Source organism: Cicer arietinum, chromosome 4 (genome assembly GCF_000331145.2).
Source record: "Cicer arietinum cultivar CDC Frontier isolate Library 1 chromosome 4, Cicar.CDCFrontier_v2.0, whole genome shotgun sequence".
Taxonomy (NCBI): domain Eukaryota; kingdom Viridiplantae; phylum Streptophyta; class Magnoliopsida; order Fabales; family Fabaceae; genus Cicer; species Cicer arietinum.
In genome coordinates, this window is record NC_021163.2 from 63,034,046 (window position 1) to 63,057,742 (window position 23,697).

Sequence of the window (23,697 nt, forward strand, 5' to 3'; positions counted from 1 at the left end):
TAAACATGCTTTGTCACTCTAATCTCTTTTTTGATTTTTTATTTTTATTTTAAAAAACGTAAAAACACCGTATATAATCATAAATATATAACATAAAAAGTATCACTTGAATAAAATACTTCAGGTCTAGTAAAAATAAAACACTTCCAGGTGTCTTCCATTTTTTTTTTTTTGAGTTAAAAGCTATAATATATATATGTACAGCGAAATGTTAAGTGCTTTTATGGACCATAAATATCAATAATCTATGTGAATTATTTAGAACGATGTGTCTATCGTAAAATATGGTAGATCACAAATAATTAAGATTTTAATAATTTTAATTTAGAATAATGTGTTTCAATAAAATAATTATAATAATAATTAGTATTATTATGTCAACTATTTTGATATTATGAAAATAATTAAATGTTATTAATATTATAAGTCTTAATTTTGATTTGATTGTTAAAATATTTGTAACTGATTTTAATTCTTTAAAAATAATTCTATCGTCGAGATTGTGATAATTATTCTATTTTAGATAAATTTAAAGATGTTTGAATCATAGTTTCAACTCATTATTAAATAATTATTTAAGTTTTTCAAAAAAAAAATAATAATATATTTATATGTATTATATGTAACATCCCTCTTTAGTATAAATAATTTGTAGTAATTTTTATGTTTTACATGTTAGTATATAATAATAATAATAATAATAATAATAATAATAATAATAATAATAATAGAGAGGGGAAAAGTAGTAAAGTAAAATAAGTAAAACAATTTAAAAAAAGAAAAAAGAAAAAGAGGAAGGGAGGAGAGAACGGCAAAACAGAAAAGAAAGGGAGAGAAAAAATTGGTGAGATAGAGACGAAGAAAGAGTGAGAGAAAGAAGAAGAGAAGCAGAAAAGAAGAAGAAGAGAGAAAACAACCAGAAACATTGACAACCCAAAAAAAGATAAAGGAAAAGTGCATTTTGCTGGAAGTCTACGTAGAAGGAGTTGAGGGTACAATCATTTTCTCCCTTCCTTTGGAAATAAGAGGTGGGTTTCCATTTTCCTATCTCTCATGCATGCATGTATGAAATAATGTGTTCAATACGTTAGGGATTTAGGGTTTAAGAGTTTGAAAGGAAGAAAAAATGATTTTTATTTTATTCTTGGTTGGATTTAGAGATTTTGAAATAGATTAGTGTAGAATTGAGTAAATTGAAATTTTTGTTGCTGTTTTTTATGTGTTCATTACTGATTTACTCATGATTTGTAGCATTATTGTTGCAAAGAATTGTTAGGAAATTAGTGTGATAGAAGGAATGTTATTAACTTGAATTTTGCATGATATATGTGTGATGTTTTGGTCATAAAGTTTTCTATAGACATCCGTTTTGAATGATTTTTAGTTTTCTGGAAACTAGACTCGAAAAGTGCATTTTGCTAGAAGTCTCTGTAGAAGGAGTTGAGGGTACCATCATTTTCTCCATTTTTGGAAATCAAGAGGTGAGTTTCCCTTTTTCTATCTCTCATTCATGCATGTAAGGAAATAATGTGTTCCATAGGTTAGGGATTCAGAGTTTAAGAGTTTGAAATAAAGAAAAGGATTTTTATTTTACTCTTGGTTGGATTTAGGGATTTTGAAATAGATTAGTGTAGAAATGAGTAAATTGAAATTTTGCTGCTGTTTTTTATGTGTTCATTACTGATTTACTCATGATTTGTAGCATTATTGTTGCAAAGAATTGTTAGGAAAATTAGTGTGATAGAAGGAATGTTATTAACTTGAATTTTGCATGATATATGTGTGATGTTTTGGTCATAACTTTTTCTATAGACATCCGTTTTGAATGATTTTTAGTTTTCTGGAAACTAGACTCAATTACCTTCAAATTGAGTACAAAATTCGTGATAATTGATTGAGTATTGATGTTGAAAAATGGATTACAAGTTGGACCAGAGTTGTTGTTTCTGTTTTGTTTTCTGTCATTGTGTTTTATTTTAATAAACTGCAAGAATTGGGATTAAATAAAAATAAAAATAAAATAAAATTTTATCTATAAAGTAGACATCATAAGCTTTCCAAAGAGTACTCATTCACTCAATTCTAATTTTTGTAAGTTTCTGTCAGATGACTCTAAAGTTAAACTCAGTTTTGAGTTATAACATAAATTTGGGACTGTTTTGGGAAAAATCCACCTTAAACATTTCTCTGAAATTTTATTTTACATTGTGTGATTTGTATGATATAATTGACTTAATAGCTTATGTTATCATAATAATTTTCAAGGTTGAGTGTATGGTAGTCTTTAATATATGTATTAATAGATGATGTTATATTTGTGTGCACATGTGTGTGGATTGTTGTATATAATTCCTATATATTTGATTAAAGTGAGAAGTATAGGATTCATCCTAGCTAGATGAATTCTCCGTGTATATACGACGGAAGCGAGGGGTAAGCGAGGGTAAGTGGGGCACCACTTACGAACGTAATTATGTCCAATCTTACCAAAATAAAGTTACTAACAAGAAGAGGACATTAGTAAAACTAATGTAGTCTTTATGACATGCTTGTTAGGTAGAGTTTAAGTCATTAGATTACTCACGTCTAATGACTTGAATATTTAAAAAGAGTCAAAACTTTACATTGAAGAGAAACTCAGGAAATAAGTATAGTCCTAAATTAGGATGTTAATTGATTTAATTTCATTTATTGGGACCCACTGAGATGTAATCCCATCCAACTTTATTCAAATGTGTTACAAATAAAAAGGCTTAGATCACATGTTGAAGAAATGACGCGTATCAGTTTACACTATAGTCTGCTTATAATTTATGGGGAATTATTTTGAACCATGGATGTGTTATGTACTCCATATTTCTATGTTTTTCTTTGAAGGATTAATATGTGTATGAATACATTTTAATGACTTTGTGTCGGGATTGTATTAATCATCTCTTTTGTCGAATTATGTTAATGCTCAAGTTATATTATAGACAATTAACTTATGGTATTACATTATATCATTTAAATATTTCTATTAAATAAAAGAGTTGTTTTATCTATATTAATTAACAAATCCTAAAAAATTTATGGGTTGATTATAATCATATGGATTTATCGTAATATTTTTGGTAAATTAGACATATTTTAATAACAAAAATTATTCAATCTCTATTTTACTATTAATTTTTTAACTCAAACAATAAAATTTGCAGATTCAGGTACTCTATATTTTTTAAAGTATTTTATAAAATATTTTTAATTCAAAACTTAAGTCAATACAGATATTTTAGTTTAGTAAACTTTAGTTAAAATATTTTTTAATATAAACAATATTTTATAAAATTAATTAAAATTAAAAATAAAAGATAATTATTTCTATAAATAGAACGAGATAAATAGATAAATAAATAAATAATTTGATTAATGAACATATGAGCTAAAATTTGATTGATGAAAATAATTAAATGCATATTTAAAATATTTCTAAATGATACAATTATAAATAATGTGAGACATTTTTCAAAATTATATAATTTTAATTATAATATTATATGTACATCTATCATCAAAGACGAATTAATTATTATATTTATTTGTATTTTATAGAAGTGAAATTCTATTATCAGTGATTATTATGTTTTATAAAAAAATTATTTTGTGTTTTGATAATATGCAGTCATTACATCAACGAACATTTAGTTTTGATCAAACAATTTATTTTTCATCCTAAATTTTCGATTTTAAAGAAAATGTGAGTTTAATTTTTTATTTTAATTATCACACTTTAATCAGACGATCACTAATATTACATATTACAGCTGTGACAACACAACAACACGACACGAGATCCAAATCCGACGGAATAATCTTATGCAATGAATGCGTGATTTTCACGCACAATTATAAGAGCGTGGCTTCGTACCCAACTTCTAGTATTTGATTTGTTTTTGCTGAAGAAGTCTTTCATTTTTCTTTTTGACGGGATTGAAAGTTTTTCATTTATTTTTCGTTGGTGGAAGTCTTTCATTTCATATAGTTGTAGTATTCAATTCAATATTCATTATTCAATTCACATTCATTAATTGATAATCATAGACATATGGATCTCCGCCGACAATAGCGCTGTCCAATTCTATTCTATGTATCTCTCCACAAGTCAGAATCTGCTATCATGATGGACGTGAAATGTTTCCAAAGATTCCACCAATTCATGTGAGGAAAACGATGCGCAATCCCACTATACCCATTCCCAACTACTACTCTTTCTAAGGACCCAAATTCACTGCTTTCCAACTATAGTGCATTCAACCATTTAGATATATATAATTAAACTCCTACCATTTAAATTTTAAATTTGATGAATAATCGATTTTTGTGATAGATATATTGGAACAATTTATTATATTACCATTAAAATCATGGTTGTTGACCCATTGGCTCTTAACAAATTTTCTATTATTAGACTACATGCAAATTTCATCATAAAATAATAATATTGATTTTTCTATAACTTTCTATAAATGTGTGCCTAGTCCAATATAATTTGATTTATTTGAAATAAAAATTAATTAAAGTTTCCTTGAAGTTTATAAAATTAATTTTCTCTTAAACCTCTTTTCTTACAATTACTACTAGTATAATCTAGTAAAAATCAAACAAATAAGTAACCAGAAAAATAAAGAAAAAGCACAAATAGTTTTCCTTTTAAAGAGAAAAAAGCACAAATAATGAAAGAAGAGAAAAGTATATTATATTTTGATCAGGGGTTATTCACTGTGGTGCAATCGATCACAAAATGGAGTTTCCAAATTTCCATCAGAGTATATAGTTTCCTTCCGTATTTTTACCGAGCCATTATTTAATTTAAACATAAAAAAAAATGTAGAAGAGACAACTCACAGTTACAGATAAGACAGCTTCATTACAGCTTTGAAGCACTTTTTATTTTCTTTTTCAACAAAGTATTTCGCTCTCTCTCTCTCTCTCTCATCCCCACTCACAACAACAACAACACCAGCACTTGCACTAGCACCTCTTTCACTCTACACGGCACGTCGTTTGGAATCTTCACTACGATTATTCATCGCAATCGCAGATCTCGTGATCGTCGATCGAAATGGACGGTTACGATGGAACCGTTAGGCTCGGAGCTCTTAACATGAAGTATGATCGCGGCGACTTTGACTCCGGTGCCGACGTGTCGGTTTCTTCTCCGGTTACCAAACAGAAAGCCGCTGCCGCTAAGCAATTCATCGAGAATCATTACAAGAATTATCTTCAAGGATTGCAGGATCGTAAAGACAGGTATATAACTACCTAACTATTACTTCAACTACTCGCATTTCACAGCTCTATATTTTTTCTTTCTTTTTTTATAGTATTTAATTTTAATACTTTCGCTTTGTGATCTTCGGTATCTAATATCTATAAGTTTAATTTGTTCCAATTCGTTGCAAATTAATAATCCTTCAGCAAGAGTTTATTAATTTAATTGTTGTTCTGATTCCTTTTTTTAGCCAACAATAGCAGTTTATGGTTAAGTGTGTATTGAAACTAAATAGATTTCTAATCTAGTACTCTATTCGACGACATTTACATAAATAAATTGATTTCATTCTGAATTAGCATAAGGAGACTCATTCTCATAGCACAGGAATTTAACATATACTAATATATTTTGAGATTATATGTGAATTATAAGATTATTTGAATTTAAACATTCAGTTTATCTAAAATTTGGTATCTGTGATGATTATGATAATGTTATGTTCAATTTGTGTAATATTAAGTTTTATTGTTTTAAATTTGTTGTTGCTCTGTTTTAGACGCAGAGCACTTCAAAGGAAAGTGCAGGAATCTCAAATACCAGCGGAAGAACAGGAGGTAATGATGAGGAATTTGGAGCGTAAAGAAACCGAGTACATGAGGCTTCAGAGACGTAAAATTGGAATTGATGATTTTGAGCAATTAACAGTAATCGGTAAAGGTGCTTTTGGTGAGGTAGGCGAACACATCAAGCAATGGATTAGTGTGAATTTTACTTTACAAGTTTTTATTTCCTTTTATGCATATAAGTTGTTAGCTTTTGTGAAAATGTAGGTGAGGTTATGTCGTGCTAAAAATACAGGAGAAATTTTCGCTATGAAAAAATTGAAGAAATCAGAGATGCTTAGCCGTGGACAGGTACCCGCTGTCAAACTTTTCACATACTACTTCAATGCATTAATCTTGAAATTACACCAGTTATTGCTGAAAAGAAGCAGAACTCACAATTTATCAGTGTTTTATCTGATTTGCTGCATATAATTGCTTTCATAAATACTTCCCTAATTAAACTAACTGACGCTGTGATGCTTTGACTTTTTTTGGATATACTAGTATATGGTAAAATTTTAATTTAACTCCCAACATTAATGTATTCGGCTGTGAGTAAATTGGTATTACATGGATTCATTTTTGTGTGCTGTTTTTCTTATTTGTTAATCAGAAAATAGCATCTTATTTTTGTAACCGTCGTATTTTACTTTGCTAAGAAGGCATTGTACAATGACTAGACTTGATTTTTCTTTATACCTTCCTGCTGTTTTTAGCAGTTCTATTGTCTTACAATTTTATTTATCTGTCATGAAGCTGATGCCATATGTGCTTTGACAATGGATAAAAAATGGAATAAAATCAGTCTTTGTAAGCTTCATGTTCAATAATTATACAGGTTAAGAGCTTCAATGCAATAATACCAAAAACAATCTATGAAGTTAGTCTCACCTTTGGAGTTTGGAATCAATTTGTGTGCTTCTTTTTACATCGTTATGTCATTCTAATTTAGGTGGAACATGTGCGATCTGAGAGGAATTTGCTTGCAGAGGTTGATAGCAGATGCATAGTTAAACTCCATTATTCATTCCAAGATTCAGATTTCTTATATCTCATCATGGAATATTTACCTGGTGGTGACATTATGACATTGTTAATGAGAGAAGATACTCTTTCCGAAAATGTTGCTCGCTTCTACATTGCTGAAAGTATTCTTGCGATCCACTCAATACATCAGCACAACTATGTACATAGGTATGGTTACTTTCGATCTGTTCAATTTTTGGTTGGCAATAGCCAGTTTATGCATAACAGACTATGAGCTGTGGGCCGAGAACTCTTGGAAGGTACAGAATAGCTTATGGCTTGGTATATAATACACTGTCTGCTCTAAAGTAGTCAAAAAACAGTATCTTACATGTAAGCAGCTTATCATACTAACAAGGAATGCAAATATTGAATAGAGCTCATACAATTTATTTTTAGTTTGTCATCGAATTATAAAGGAATATAGTAGGGATACTCTCTTTAATCATTGTCTACTTCTATTAATTATACTGTTGTAAAATTATTGTACAGCACTCAACTGGTCTTTCAATAATGTTAAGAGTGTCTTCAGGAGACCAAAATTGATTAAACAAAGCCGCAGTTACCAAACTTACACAAGACTATATATAACATACTAACATGTATCTAGGGGAATATTTCAAAATTTATTGAGAGTAAGTAGTGTTATGCTGAGTCGATGGTATTTTACTTGTAGGGATATAAAACCAGATAACCTGATACTGGATAAAAATGGTCATTTAAAGCTTTCAGATTTCGGCCTATGTAAGACTCTTGATGACAAGTATTCATCAATTTTATTGGAAAATGAAGATTTTAACGGTCAAGAATCAACTAGTGAAACTGAAGGATATTTTGTCTCCCCTTGGCTGATGCCAAAGGAACGATTACAACAGTGGAAGCGTAATCGTCGTGCATTGGTATGTGTCTCCCCCATTTCATGTTCCTCAGTATGTAATGTTTCTATTGGTGTAACAGACAAATAGTTGAAGCATATGGATTAATGTTTAAGTGTTTGTTTGAATTAATTTACTTAGCATTCAAACAGTTTATAGTCAACATATTCCAGGGAATGCTTTCATCTTTTTAAAAAGAGAATAATGAAATCCAAAAATACTCTTAATATCATTCAAAATTTATCATGCCACTGCTATGTAATATTAAGTGGCAATTTCGTTTGATATTTAAACTATGAAGTCTGTTAACTTTATTACCTTTTATACTTCATCAGGCATATTCAACAGTTGGGACTCTTGATTACATGGCACCTGAAGTTTTGCTCAAGAAGGGATATGGAATAGAGTGTGATTGGTGGTCTCTTGGGGCAATCTTGTATGAGATGCTTGTTGGGTATCCTCCATTTTGTTCTGATGATCCAAGGATGACCTGCCGAAAGGTATTGCTGTTGATTGAATTTTCTATCCTCCCTATTTCTTCTACATTTATTATTAATTATTCCTAACAAGCTGGTTTTACTGTATTGTGTCAGATTGTTAACTGGAAAACATGTCTGAAATTCCCCGATGAGCCCAAGATATCAGCTGAAGCCAAGGATTTGATCTGTCGCTTACTGTGTGATGTTGACTCAAGACTAGGAACCAGAGGAGTAGACGAAATAAAGGTAACATCTCTGATAGGTATAATGTGTGTTTGGGTGACTGTACGAAATGTGATTTTGAATGGAATTGTTTTTAATAAAATAATTTTGGTTACAATTGAGTTTAAAGTGAAGTAATTTATATTTGAATGTTCTTACTTTAAAAGTTAGTTTGATCACTTGATGTAAAACTCTGTAAAATTTCCAACTCAATGCATACGCTAATTTTATCACTTCTAGTTCAAGTCAAATCAAGATTTGGATTCCAAAATCAATTTTGCATGACAGTAAGTAACTAAACACCCTGTTTGATTTAGCTTTTGGAGAGGCTCAAACGAGATTTTTTTTACCAAAGCTAATATGTTGTTGCTTTGGTAAAAAGAGCATTTGGAAGCTTTAAGTATGTAAAAACTTGGGGAGTCCTCCCTTAAAAGCTTGCTATCAAGAGGGAATAACAAAACATTTAAATACTCTGCTGAGCATATCCCATACTACTTGACATGGGACTTGGGCACCCCATAACACCAAAGTCCCTATCATAGCACCGTCCCCGAGAGCCAACCCCACTTTACTCAGCCCTTTTCTGGTCAGTCCCTTCGTAGGTAGCCCTTTTCAAGCCACTGGCAACCAACTCTGATACCAATTGGTAAGTATCTAAGAACTTGAGGAATCCTCCCTTAAAAGCTAGTTATTGAGGGGAAGAACCAAACCACTCAAATACTCCAATGATCATTCCATACTACTTGATGTGGGACGTGGACACCCCAAAATATCCACTAACCTATCAGGAAGCATTTTTTGGTTCGCTTTCATTTGACTATTTTCACTAAAATCATGTTTGAAGGGAAGACGAAATCAATTATGATACTCTCTACTGTGAAACCAAACACACATAGCCTGGTTATTATTAGGAATGACAATTCACTAAAATACTAACCATATTCCTTATTTTGTTTTCTTTCCCTCAAGCAATTTATTCTAGTTCTAGTTAAAAAAGTTGATGATTCCTCAGGAAGTCAGCAAGTTAGTGTTATGCCGTTAGAAGATTCCAGACACTATTAACCTGCATAGATCAACTTTAAACATATTAGCACTTGTTTTTCAGGCTCATCCATGGTTCGAGTCTATTCAGTGGGACATGCTTTATGAATCGGAAGCTGCATATAAACCTACAGTCACTGGAGACTTAGACACACAAAACTTTGAGAAGTTTCCTGATGTAAGTACATATTACAGGAAAATTTATGCATTGGAAATGAATGAAATTTGTTCACATGCTATAATTTCTTGTAAGCTCTAAAATGTCATTTGATTATCAGACATCTGAAATACGTAAAGAAAATGTGTCATTATGCATGTGCAATTTAACATCCTAAATGGTTTAGTTATGTGTTCTCTCAATTCTATCCCCATCTCCATCACAACTCAAATTTATCATTCCTGCCAATGTTTCGTTATGGCCAGTCTTAGGTCTCTTGCATGGACGATACAGGAACCCCACTTAGCCTTCTGTTCAAACTGAAATGCAACATTGTATTTGGAAGGGGTAACAAGGATCCAACTCCTAACTGTTGGATCATAAATCCTCTAATTCATTGTTAAGGATCAACATTGCTAAAAGTTTAAGTTGTTGGGTAGATGACATTAAATGGTTACTGTTTTAAATTTTAAATTCGAATAAGCTAGGTTGCATTATCATCTCTTTGTAACAATATATTAATGTAGTATTGATATTGATATAGATATATGGCAATAACAGTCGTATACCAATTCTTAACTATGCTATAAGAAGTGATAAAGAAAATGCTGCTAAAATAAGTTTATATTTTTTTCTTTGAAACTATTTCCCCATTCTTTTTCAAAGATTTGAAATTGGATTCTCTATTTTTTTGCTCGTGTTTCAAATCTCACCCTAAAAATTCTCTCTCCCATTTTTCATATTAAATAGCCCTTCCACCCAGTTTTTTTCAAGGGTCTAGATCTTACTCGGTTACTCCCCTCACATGTCACTGGAGGGGATCTGCATCCGTGTTACAGACAATGAGTCAGTGACTAATATTTTCCAAAACTGTAGCTTCTGGATAGTATTGAGCATTGTACTTGATTTTATGTCTTCACTTTTTCATACTTTCTAAGCACATCTAAACTTGTGATTTCAATAATTGGCAGCTAGACGGCCCACCATCCATAACAGAAACAGTGGGACCTTGGAGAAAGGTATTTTTTAAGCTTTTGGTTGACCTTATCTTTCATAGTTTAGTGCACTGCATTTTTTTTTTTGGTTTAGAATGTTAGTTTGATGAACATTGCAGTATATTCTGTCGGTAAGTAAAGTCGAGCCCAATTGGTTTGTCCATATTTGTGTTATTGTATATTTGTTTTTCTAGGAACACTACTTCAGTAGGTCTTTTAAAAATGAAATACTTCTGCTGTTGTTTTTTAGCCGTTTCCTGCTTTTTAATGTTTATTTGAAGTTGTGGATTTGTGATATTTTATTTTTGTTTTTGACTCTTACAGATGTTGACTTCCAAAGATACTAATTTCATAGGATATACTTTTAAGAAATCAGATGTCCTTAAATCACTTGATAGTTCAGGTATGCAACTTTTGGTGCTTCAAACTTTTATAGGACAGAGCATGTTTTAGGAATTATACTTTTCTTTGGTGATTTCCTGGGTTTAAGTTTGTAGTAAGGAAACTGGGAAATACAGGTAATTATCTTGCTAACGAAACACGGGAGATTGAGATGGGGAAGTACCCTGGATCTTGGGAGAGAGAAGGACTTAACATTCAGCTCGATAGAGACAGAGGGTGATGCAGGACAGTTGCAAGATTTCATGGGAAGTGACAATTTTATGCCACTTGTGTAGATCATAGAGCAACATAAAATATCTCCTGAAAAGATGATATCAAAATATAATTGTTCTTCTGAATAAAATCTGGGGAAAATGCATTTGACAACAAAATTTGCTCTGGCACAAATAAATGCATTTCCCTGCTATTAAATGAAATGACGATCCTGCAATTGTTTAGGCATGCCTCTAGGTAGATACTCCGACAAATAAAATAACTTCACCTTAGGATGACCAAGAATGCGACAAATACTTCCTGACTAAAATAACTGTCATTTGCTGCCTGAAATTTTTAGTATTCATCCTGAGATTTTAATATTATATTTTGCAGATGCAGATATCAAAGTAAATGGATCATCAAAATCTCCTTCTTTGATTTCCTTGTTAGGTATGATCATCCACACTTAACGCAAGTATGCACACTAATAACTTGAGGCATGCAAGTTTGCACACCCCATTTACTTTATGAAAATATTGTATTTTTATTTTCTAAAGTGTGTGTTAATTTTATCTTGACGAAGAACTCTTTAAATGAATTATTGTCATGAAATGTTAGGTAATGAAAATACATTTTCGAAAATAATGAAAATAGTTTTATGATATTTTCATTATTTTAAAAAATGTAGACAGTTGTTCACTTCAAAAGTCCCTTACTTCTTTATTATTAATAGATAAAATTAATATTAAATTTAAGAAATAAAAATATAAAATATTTTCACAACGTAAACCAATCTATTTTGTTCTGATGTGCTAGTAAACAACATACATGTGGGAGCAAAACTTCTTAATACGCCCTGTGGAGAAGAAATGTCTTTAACTAATAAAATTTGAAAATAATAGCACTTACTCTCTATAGCTTTGTTTCTTCCAGTGTGACCAATATTGGTTCAACTTGGATATTTTACCGCTTAGGTTTTCCCTTTTAACACCCTCTATGCATGCAGGGCGAATTGATTTGCAAGATACTGTAATTCCGGAAAGTGAACAGAAGCCAGCAACTTGAATCCAAACTTGCTTGTTTTGCTTTTACTGCATCGTGTATTCTATTTAATTTAAGCTTGGCATTTGAAGATTGTAGATGACTAAATGTTAGGAAGCAAGTATATCCATAATTCAATACAAGCAAAGACTGGAGTAAGGTCGTGAATATCCATAATTCAATACAAGCAAGACTGGAGTAAGGTCGTGAATCATGGGGAGTTAATACCACGCATCTCAGTTCTCAAAAGATGATTGTCGTTTGGCATGAAGTCAAGCCTGTTCTGTTCATATAGTGTCATTTCTGTCTTGTCAACAGTCAATTATGCTGTTAAGTGACGTAAAAATTTTGGCTCTCATTTGTTTGTATACAGATATTTTGATCGAATTTTTGCAAACCATTTTAGTTTTATGAATAATATCGGGGTTCACACCCTACTAATATATGATTATATGGAATATTTCAAAAAAGGATAAACGAATTCTTGTATCATGCTTTCTAAGCATAGAGCAGTCAATTAAGTGAAAAACAATTTGTCTGTTTTCGTTAAAAGAAATCGAAACTTTTTATTTTAGAAAAGTTGAGAATTTTTTTGTTAAAAATTATTTTGAAATTACTTTTTTCGATTTTTTTTTTAGAAAATAATTAAAGATAAATTTTAAAAAGTGGGTTCATAAGCACTAAATTACATTATTTTAGAGTCTAACATCAAACATTAAAAGTCTCTCAATCTCTTCCTTGTGTTGTTGTTGTTTATTATTTCTTTTCTCCTTGAGAAAATTTTCCTCATAGCTTTATTTATTGTATCATTTCTACTTTTTAAATTTCTCTTTGATTTCTTGAAATTTTCTATAAAATTTTTAGATAAATTCTGATTTATTTTTCCAATCACTCTTCATTGTTAGTAAACCTATAACACATGCAATAATAGGTTTACAAGTATGTAAAGTGATGCGTCGAATTCACTCTATAGATGCAATACTTGAAGTCTTTAGAAGTCCATAGCACCATCAATAAACTAGACTAATGCACTTAATTCACTTTTATTATTTAGCAAATGTTAACGACTACTTTGGAGGTATTTGTTTGCAAATTAAATACAAAAATTCTCATTTATAGATGTATTGAAAAATTGTATTTTTAACTCATTTAAATTTTACTAGTAAAATCTTTGCTGTATAGCAAGACCTTTGTTACTGTAAAAAAAAAAACTTTTTTTTCCTAGATATTGCAGTGTATCCCATTTTTTATAATACGGAAAAAGGAAAAAAAATAGAAAAATAGTAAAAAGTTCCTGAACGCCTAAACAAAACGGGAAATAATCAGGATCTGTGGAGGGAATGGATGATGATGATTAGCATATTTTCAGCTGTCCAATTATTATTTCTCGTGAGGTTTGCCGGTTTCATTTTTTTAAGCTTCAAACAACGAATACGATTCTCGTACGTCTTTTTCCCGGCCGTTGTTTTCTATCTGGCAAACGGATTTCGAATTTGTCGTGATTCGTGGCCTCACAGTTCATACTGTGTTGTTTATATTACCATTTTCTCTTTTCTAACCCTTATGCACAACCTAAACCCATAGCAGCTCCTATATAAATGAATACTTGTTTTTTTAAAAGTAAATCAAAGAATACTTTCTTTTTTAGTTTGGCCATGAACTAAAAGTTTGATTAATAATTAATTTAGAATTTGGTTCGAAAGTAAATAAAAAATAATTAAGAAAGTAAATAAAAATTTAACTTTTTTAAAATAATTCGTTTTTATCATAAATTCATTAATCAATTGAACTTTTATTTAATTGGATCAATGAATATTTTTTGAAAAGTTTAATTTAAACTTTTAGTCTAACTATTACTCATTTATGATGTGGATATCTTATACTTTTTTGAGTTATTATTATAAACAAAAATAACTACTTAGATGACTATTAAGAAAATTAATTAAATACAATTAATTTTTTAATTTCATATAAAATATAATTTAAATTATTAAATTATTTATTTGAATGTCAAACATTTAATTATTATATATTTTTAAATGTTTTTATTAAAGTAAATATGTATTATAAAAAATTATTAACTTTTATATATAATAGTAACAAGACCGAATATATTGTAGTGTATATAAAGTGTGTACAAGGACAGAAATGGTTGGAAGTTAAAGTTATGGTGGCAGCCCAAATGAACAAAGTATTTCGTGTGGACAACATTGACTATGTGTATTGGAGGTTGGATAATTAATTGGTTGAGACATGAAGGTTAAAAGGAATCTCATAAAAAACAATGGAGAAATTGTGAGAAATAAGATGATATTTGGTAAATCTATGTCTGTAAAAACTTACTTTTGTTTTTGAAAGTCGCGCAGTCATAATAGTTATTGGATGAGAAAAAAAACTTAAAATCCTTGCATCATTTTTCCTTTAGTCAATTTATTCTTTAACATTAAATTTCAACCACAACTCTCTAAATTCTAATGAATTGACCAAATTTTGATACATCAATTATACCTTCGCACTATCTAAATTAAACTCCAACTATTATTTTAGCTCATTTCTTCACTTTTTATTTTAGTAACATTGTCAACACACTTACCTCACAAAAAAATCCATGTGTGTGATCTCAAAAGTTTGATCCTCATAGTTGAAACCCAACTCATTACCCATCTATTTTCTACTGTTTAGAGGAACACACTGCTAGGAAGAGGTAGTTGCAAGGTTTATGAACACAAACTGTAAATGCTAAAGTGTTGTAAATTACACAATTCATAATATTTGAAATTACACAAATTGAATTCATAATATTACATAGTTGAATAAAGACACATAAAGAACGCACAAATAAAATTAAAGAAACTAAATTCAGATTCTTGAAATTAAATTACACAACTAAAATAATACAAAATAAATTACTTGAAACAAACACAAATACACCATACCAAAGAACATAAACAAATTTACATAAACTTTATCACTTAGACATCACCACCTACTCAACACTATTTGCAAGTTAGCACATTCCAAGTAATGTCTCCCCGTGAAGAAGATGATTGACCTCACTCTTCAGTCCAAGCTTTCTTCATCTCCATTGACTACGAAAATTGTGTATAAGATCTCATTAATTTGGGTTTAATTTCTTTTGATCGGAAATCTCTATTGTTCACAAAAATGAGTGATCCTAGATCTAGGGTTTCTTCTATTTGAAGAAATAAAATAATAGTTTTTTGTTGTCATTTTAGTCCCTCATAGAACTAGAAGGGATTAAAAATGGTGCTAAAAAATGTGTCACATATTCATCTGATGTGTCAAAATTGAATAGATCATCAAAACTAATTTGAAATTTTAAGTTATTGTTTATATTGACTAATAAATGAATGATTAAGGGATTTTAATTTTTTTTTCCTTTCATCCAAGGACTATTATGCCACTGCATGTTACTTTCAAAGACTAAATTGAGTGTTTAATCGAACATTTGGAGTTTAAATCTTTTCCATTCAAATCACCCTCAATTTTCTCTATTTTATTTGAGTTTTATTTTCTTTTTCAATTTTTTTTATTTGATTGAAAATTTATATCATATAAATTATGCATTTAAAATTTTACAGATTAAAATCATTTGATATATTATGAAAAATATACCCCAAAAAACTAAAAAGAAGAACAATATTATTTTCTTACCAATTATTTGTATATGAAAGAGCGAAAATGCATAAATTTAAGATATTTGGAAATGTTTTTGCATTTTATGTCAGATATTTCTCGTAATAATAAATATTTTTCTAAAATCAATTTACAGTTAATTGTATATCTAAATTTAAGAAAACTATTAAAAATATATTAATTTTGAATTTAATTCACAGTTTACATGAAACTAATTTTTTTTCTTTTCCTGTAATTTTATTCTCGTAAGTAAAATCCAAAAGATGTGTTTGTCCTTTTCAACTTATATCAGTGGATCACCTCCAAAACAAGTTTCGTCGACAGACAAAAGTACACATGCACAGAGATAAAAAATATCTAGAGCAGGCCCAGAAACCTTACATGATTTTTTTCTTCATATCTTATAGAAAATATAGGTAATACAAAAATAAAAGTATAAAAATGTAAATGGTATTTTACAAAAATTTAAAAGCATAAAAAATTTGGTGTGTGATATTTTAATAAAGAATAGCACGTGGAGTTAAAAATAAAAAAAAATCTGACAGCATAAATAGTAAAGGAGCTTGACAGATTTTGAAGTGTAGTAATGTATACGCCACATAAATATCAAGCATTAAATTTTTTATAATAAGATGGAAGAAATGTGAGATAGAAGGATAACAGATATTTTAGATGCTTCAATGAAAATATCTACCGCACAAAAGATAACTCTGTTCGTAATGAAGGCTAAAACGTGACGTGTCAATGAAATGGTCCCACGACACGTGTAAAAGCGCAGACAAATGCATACTCTTTTTGTTCTCAACAAACAACAACACAACACCGTTTCCTTTTTATTTCACTTCCATCATTCCATTTTTTCAGATGCATATAATTAACCCAATTTCTAAATTGTAGAAGAAGAACAAGTAACTCGGACGAGTCTACCCGTTTTCCTCAACGAGTTAACCCGATTCATTCTCTAAGCAGATGGAGGTACCTTTCTTTCTTCTCTCTCTAAAAATGTTTCTTGTATCTTTTAATTCTAAACGCAGCTAGCTTTATTAGATATTTTAATAATATTTTAATTATCAAAACCCTCGTTTTCAAATCATATGAATTTAATTTCTTTTTTTACACAATTTTATGTGATTTCCTCTCGAGGATTATGTGATTAATATTGAAGAAGGAGATTTAGGAGTTGTTCACGAGTACTATATATTTTTATTTATTTTTTGAATAGAACAAGTACTATAGTTTAGTTAGCAACCATTTAATGTTTTTCGTACATGAAATGATGCATTATTGCTAATGAATAGTTTAAGTTTGTGCTTTTAAAAATTAATTAAGGATTGAGATTATTATTTTATTGTTATTATAGATCAAAGTGCATGCATTAATTCATGATTTCGTGAGTTTCGTTTGATCTTAAAGAAAATGAAGAATATTCCGTTTTTTGTGATGGTTTTCTTTAGTATATATAAAAGCAGGAAATAATTAAATATTTGATGGAAATTAATATTCACTACCGGATTTTGTTCATATTAAATAATATTGTACGAATATTTTGTTGAGAAATAACTAAATTTTGATTCTATTAAATATGATGCTTTTTATAATTAATTTAAAATTAATATAATTAAGTACTTTATAATATTGATTTGATTTACTCACTTTTTCAAATTTTTACATTAAAGAACCAAATTCATCGATAGATCTAGTTGCGAGGTTGTTTTTAACTATATCATGCAGATCTACTACATTTGATATAAAATCTACACAATTTTAATAAGTTTAGATTTATATTGCAATTTGTAAGTATTATTTAATGAAATTAATGTAAGATTTACTAAATCATGCGAATCAAACTTATTATTCGTGTAAATTTAATTATATAACAATAAAAAATATCGAAGAATGCACGTTTATGGTATATATGATTTATTTAAAAATAAATAACATAGTATAGTACTATTAGACTACTATCAAAGAGAGAGGAGATATGATGATTGATGAAGATAAGAGGAGTGGGATTCTTCTGTCTTTTCTCATAGATGTATGATCTAATGATGATTATTTCGGCAGTTTTAAGTTTATAAAGAAATGATTCATCTCTTACAGTCTTACACATAATCTAAAGCATGGAACCAAGATATATAATAAAGTCATAATTTTAAAAAGATGGATAGTAAACATTGTCTAAGAATATTTGTTACTAATCTAAATATAAAAATAGAATGCTAAAGTACGAATGATTTACTATGGTTTTGACATTTTTACATCAATTAAAATATCATGAAATAATGATGCGATCAAATACTAATAATGTTATGATGGTTTAAAATTTTGGAGGTTTTTGGTCAAAATTAATTGGAGGTGGTGAATTGAGTTTTAAACATCCTTTAAATACAAAAAAAAAATGATAGATAGAAATTGTAGGCATTTTTATGAAATATATCAGATGGCCAAATAATAGAATTTTACTTGGCATACATAAAATAAGTTTAATGGAATAGCAGGTACTTTTCTTTTGTTGATAAAAGTATGTACTTTTTATATGCCATCAGACAACAATTATGCATTGAAAATGTACAAATTTAACTCTAATGGTGGCTACAGATTTTGAATTTGCAAGCTATGGGTTCAAGTTTCGGAATCTCGAGTTTCATTCTATATAAAAGAGAAGTAAATTTAATTTTTTTAATAAATATTTAAATAGGCTTAAAATCTTTTATATTTTAGATTGGACACACCCTTCATTCTAATGATTAATAATAAGTCTACGTATCATAAAAAAACTGTAACTATTTTGATAAATAATTTTCTTTAATTTGTGTACATGGACATTATTATAATATATATTAAAGTTGATTAAATTAATAATTTTAATATTTTTTATTCAATTTTGACATTATAATTAAATAAATTATTCTCATTATTGAATTTATTATTTTAATTTTAATTAAATTATAATAAAAAAATGTCATTTTAAAATAGACTAAAAAAATAAAACTTAAAAATTTAATGATATTAATTCTATTATATGGTCAAACTTATTATAAATGACCTGTCATTTAACTATTAATGATTTAATTTGATAGTATAAAAAAATATTAATTTTCAAATGTATCATAGTAACCTCACCTAGATTTAGAATGGTCTATGGAGCAATTAGTTGTTACTTAGTACAACACCTTTAAAGAATCAATATCCTAATATTTCATTTATCATATATGTTGTAATATTATTATTTAAAAATATTTATATAAATATCAATCTAGTGAAATATAAATAAATATTTGTGGAAAATCTTTTTACTGTTCCAGTGCATGATGAAATTTTTATAAAATCTGTTTCATATTGCATATATTTTAATCAATGGTTGGGATTTTATATATACCAGGACATTAGGGGAAGTGAAGCGTGGACAGATGCGAAACACAGCATGTATATAAAGTCTATAGAAGCATCTTTTGTTAATGACTTATATGATTCCAAGCAAACAAGGGATTCTTTTTCCAGCAAAGGAAAATCCTACCAATCTCCTACTACTGCCCAGGTTTCATTTCCATATTCCCAAATATTTGATTTTTTTTTTTATTGATATAGAAAATATGAAATATTAATAACGATTAGTTTAGAAATATTTTTAAAATATATGGTTTGACTAATGACTAATTTGAGAAAGAGTAATTATTATTAATTAAAGTGAATAAAACTACAATATTTTATCTTATATAAAATTTATACTTTATTTTAAGTTTATTATAATAAAATTCATGAGCTTTAAATTGATTCTCATTCATTTTGGATGTGTTTTTCACGAAGATCTCCATTGCTTTGAACTCCAGCTCGTCCTTCATGAAAAATTAAGTTTAATATATTTCAAATAATCACAATTTATAGAACCCATTTTATTATAAAAAAAATCGCAACGATCATAATTCAACGGTCCATGGGCCTCCATGTAAGCCCAAAATAAAAGATACAAATAGGTTAGCTTGTCTATTAAGTAAGAAAAATTTACTTTATATCCCCACATTTGTACTTATACCTCTGCAAACTCTTACAAATGTCAAATATATCTTTAATTTTTAATTTTTTTTATTTTATTATTTTATCAACACAAATTAAAATTTACCAAAAAACTTTTTTTTTTTTAAGTTTTTCGGTACACAAGGTTTCTACCGAAAAATTCTTAAAAAATTTTCTCGTACAGAAATTTAAAAATATATATTATCTAAAAATATATATTATCGAAAAAAATTTATTTTTCGATACACTAAATCTTTTTATTATAACTTTTTTGAAAAATAACTTTTTTTTTTTGAAAAACTTGAAAAAAGTTTTATGGAGTGTAACTTATTTATCGAAAAATTTAAAAAAAGTTTTTTGAAATGTAATTTTTTTACCGAAAAACTTGGAAAAAGTTTTTCGGAGTGTACTTCTTTATTAAAAAATTTGGAAAAAGTTTTTTGAAATATTTTTTGTGTACCGGACAACTTAAAAAAAGTTTTCCGACAAAATTGAAGAAAAAAATTATAAATTTTAAGATTTATATGATAGCAAAAACATCATTTCCTTACATTTATAGGGATAAAGGTTAAATGTAAGAGTAAATCTTACAGTTTTCGTTAAGTAATACCCTCTTCAATGTCAAAACAATGTATAGAATACTCTTTGATAAATTTACACGAATTTAGTTATTTAATTTGTGTCATTTAATTTATTACTGCTTCTCCTCTCTAATCTTTAGTCTTTTAATATTTTTTTTTTTGTTTTAAAAAACTTAGATTCAATTAAATATGTTTCCTCTTTGTAGTTTTATGTATAAAAAATAAGAAACAAAAATTGAATAAATTATATATAAGAATGAATGTATATAGCCAAGCTTGTTAAGTATTATAATTATTTGTTATACCAACAGTTCAAGGTTCTTCGTGGTGGTTGTTGGCAAAAGATGAATTTTGAGAGAGAAAATCAAGAAATGAGTAGAGTTAATGGACAAAAAGATTTAATAGGAAATCCATGGATTCAACACTACCGATGTTCAAGCAAACAAGAAAGTGCAACATCACCTACAAGCCAAAGGAATACAATTTCATCTAAATCAGGGCACCTTCGTATGCGTGAATCTCAACTTTATAATAATCATCAAAATATGCTTTCTACCGATACAGGTTAGTCAAATTTTTCTTTTTCTTATATGTACCTATCGAAAATGTTAACAAATCTCATTTGGGCTTTTTGTTAACTCGGCCCGGCCCAAGGGGTTGGTTGCTACTAAAGCAGCTTCCTTAATCCTTATGCCTCAAACTTTTTGTTTGTTTTAATTAATAGCATTAATTTTATTAATATTTTTATTTTTCGGCCTTATGTTATACCTTTGACTCGTTAATTTATTATTAATTAATTTAATATAAAATAAATCGTGGGTATTATTATACATGTTTCAAGTTTGAAATCGAAACTTTCACAATTGTATTCAATTTTCTTTATTATTTCATCCAAAAAAATCACATGTATTTAATTAACTTTTTGAAAAAACTATTAACTCTTTAAACAATTATTTTCTTGTAACTATTCACACTAATGTCTTTCTTGGGTCTTGCAGAAGTATCAGATCAAAACTTTGTTGATGAAGAAGTGAAAGGTGAGGGAGAAAACATAAGCAACCCAAAACGACGGAAATCTTTTGATAATTCATGCAAAAGGCAATGATGAGGTATTATTTTATTTTATGGAGTGTATATATTATCATTTCGTACAGCATGTTTTTTCTTGGATAAGATTTTAGTAATTTTTTTTTGTTAGTATTGATGATTGATCTATTGCTTATAAACTTTAAAGTCACCTCAACTATTCTTTTATTAATTATAATATTTTTAACTATTTACTAAGAGAGAAAAATATGGATAATAAACAATTAAGAGTAATATATAAAAACATAAATAATTCTAAGTTTAAATACAATTTTAGTCTCTTATTTTAATAAATTCATAATTTTGTTTTTTCTATTTCTAATTTTACAATTTTTGTTATCTATTTCTTAAAATTGAAATAATTTATTCCAATGTAATTTGTGTTTGTATCTTGATGAGTGACATCATTGATATGATAAAGTAGAATTCATGACACATTTTATTGATTTTTAATTAAACAATACATTTTAAATAAAATATTTTATTTTTTAAACCTAATTAACTTATTTAAAATAAATTTAAAAAATTAAAATCAGTAACAATCATACTCATTATTTCTAAAAATAAAATAAAATGGTTTATCAAAAAAGGAATTCAAGTTCCTCTCTCGTTATTTTAATTTATATATTTTTTTTATGTTTTACTTAAGTTTTAGAAGAAAAATTTATTATTTAAAATGTTTTATTTAATTTAAAAATAATAAATGTTGATATGGTTTTCACTTAATCATATTATTCAAGTCACGTCATCAAAATTAATATTCAAATTGATAGGTATGACAAAATGTCTCAATTTTAAGAAATAGATGGAACAAAATTATAAAATTAAAAATAAAGAAATTAAAATTACGAATCAGTTAAAATAAATGAACTAAAATTACATTTAAATCATATTTTATTAAAAAAACATTAATACCCTCATATACTAAAATAGTCCAAAGTTGTTTGGAATTCGAGACTAAAGAGTAGTTTATAAACACCCACATTTTTCAACTCATGGAAGTGTATGTTTACAAACGACAAAATTATGATAACTCATTAATGATTCAAAGTGGACAATACTCCATAAATATAGCATTGTCTACTTGAAGTCAAACATTTTATTAATTTGTTTGGTAGGACCGACTTAACATATTTAAGATTCTAAAATAACTTCTACAATAACCTCAAACATACATATAAAAAGGAACATATGTAACATAGTTTAGGTAGCTAGGTGTCTCAAAATTACTTGTGATAAATAATGTCATAATGACCATTAATTTCCAAATTATGTTTCAGATGAATCTTATCAGCAATTTTTCTTTCAATGGAGATGTTTTTACCCAGAACTGTGTTTAAGCAGCATTGAATACGTACAAGGGTTTATTATAAATGTAACTATTCTCATTTTTCAATGAGAAGTTCTTAGGCAGAGCAACAAACAGAGGAGGAGTTGGCAAAAGTACACATTGTAATGGTTAGAATTAATTGACTTTTAGTTGGAATCTTAAGATTAAACACTTTGTAAGTGTATGTGTATGCATGCATTGGGTTTTGTAGAGTTATTGGTATCAGACTAAGGTAGTTGTATTCAGTTGCTGTTGATGTTTATATACAAAAAAGCTCTTCTGAAAATATGATTCAATATAGTTTAAACTAATTTGAACCATTTCCTGATTTTTGCGACTTCTTCTTCTTAAAGGCACAGTTGATACATATGACTAATCTTGATATGTTAACTATGATACATGTTTTTTAATAATGTGATATTCTCTAAAGTTTTGAAAATCGTCAATTTTTTAAGTCTCAACACATACATGTCGCAGTTATTTATTTTGAACTTCCCTTTAATTATAATAATTTTTTTTTAAATGGTGATATGAAAAGTCTAAATCAAAGTTTTTAACTAATTAATTTTTATAAAAATAAAAATCCCCTTAAGGAGTCTTCTTCAAACTCATAAAAATACCAATCCTCAATATTCCCTTCTCTATCACTTTTTTCCAATCCTCAAAATAACAACATACACATTTTTCAGATCTAAATGTTTAATTTTGAAAAATATTTTTAAAGAACTGATTTGAAA

The 23,697-nt window shown here is 28.1% G+C and overlaps 2 protein-coding genes across 3 annotated transcripts; both read left to right on the top strand.

Moving 5' to 3' along the window:
* The first annotated feature begins 4,928 nt into the window (after window positions 1–4,928).
* On the top strand, window positions 4,929–12,743 carry LOC101505548 (uncharacterized). 2 transcript variants are annotated; one of them, XM_004498998.4, is made up of 12 exons: window positions 4,929–5,289; window positions 5,811–5,985; window positions 6,085–6,168; window positions 6,812–7,053; window positions 7,562–7,784; window positions 8,096–8,260; window positions 8,354–8,485; window positions 9,567–9,680; window positions 10,631–10,678; window positions 10,979–11,057; window positions 11,645–11,701; window positions 12,258–12,743. In XM_004498998.4, the coding sequence occupies exons 1-12, from the start codon at window positions 5,102–5,104 to the stop codon at window positions 12,314–12,316; spliced, it is 1,566 nt and encodes a 521-aa protein (XP_004499055.1). In that variant the 5' UTR covers window positions 4,929–5,101; the 3' UTR covers window positions 12,317–12,743. The 2 variants fall into 2 exon arrangements, with proteins under 2 accessions (XP_004499055.1, XP_012570807.1); XM_012715353.3 differs by lacking the exons at window positions 11,645–11,701; window positions 12,258–12,743 and adding an exon at window positions 11,173–11,354.
* Window positions 12,744–16,770: 4,027 nt separating this feature from the next.
* LOC101506002 (cold-regulated protein 27) lies at window positions 16,771–23,288 on the top strand. Its single transcript, XM_004498999.4, has 5 exons — window positions 16,771–16,924; window positions 19,332–19,487; window positions 20,856–21,108; window positions 21,543–21,653; window positions 22,911–23,288. The coding sequence occupies exons 1-4, from the start codon at window positions 16,919–16,921 to the stop codon at window positions 21,647–21,649; spliced, it is 522 nt and encodes a 173-aa protein (XP_004499056.1). The 5' UTR covers window positions 16,771–16,918; the 3' UTR covers window positions 21,650–21,653; window positions 22,911–23,288.
* Window positions 23,289–23,697: the final 409 nt, after the last annotated feature.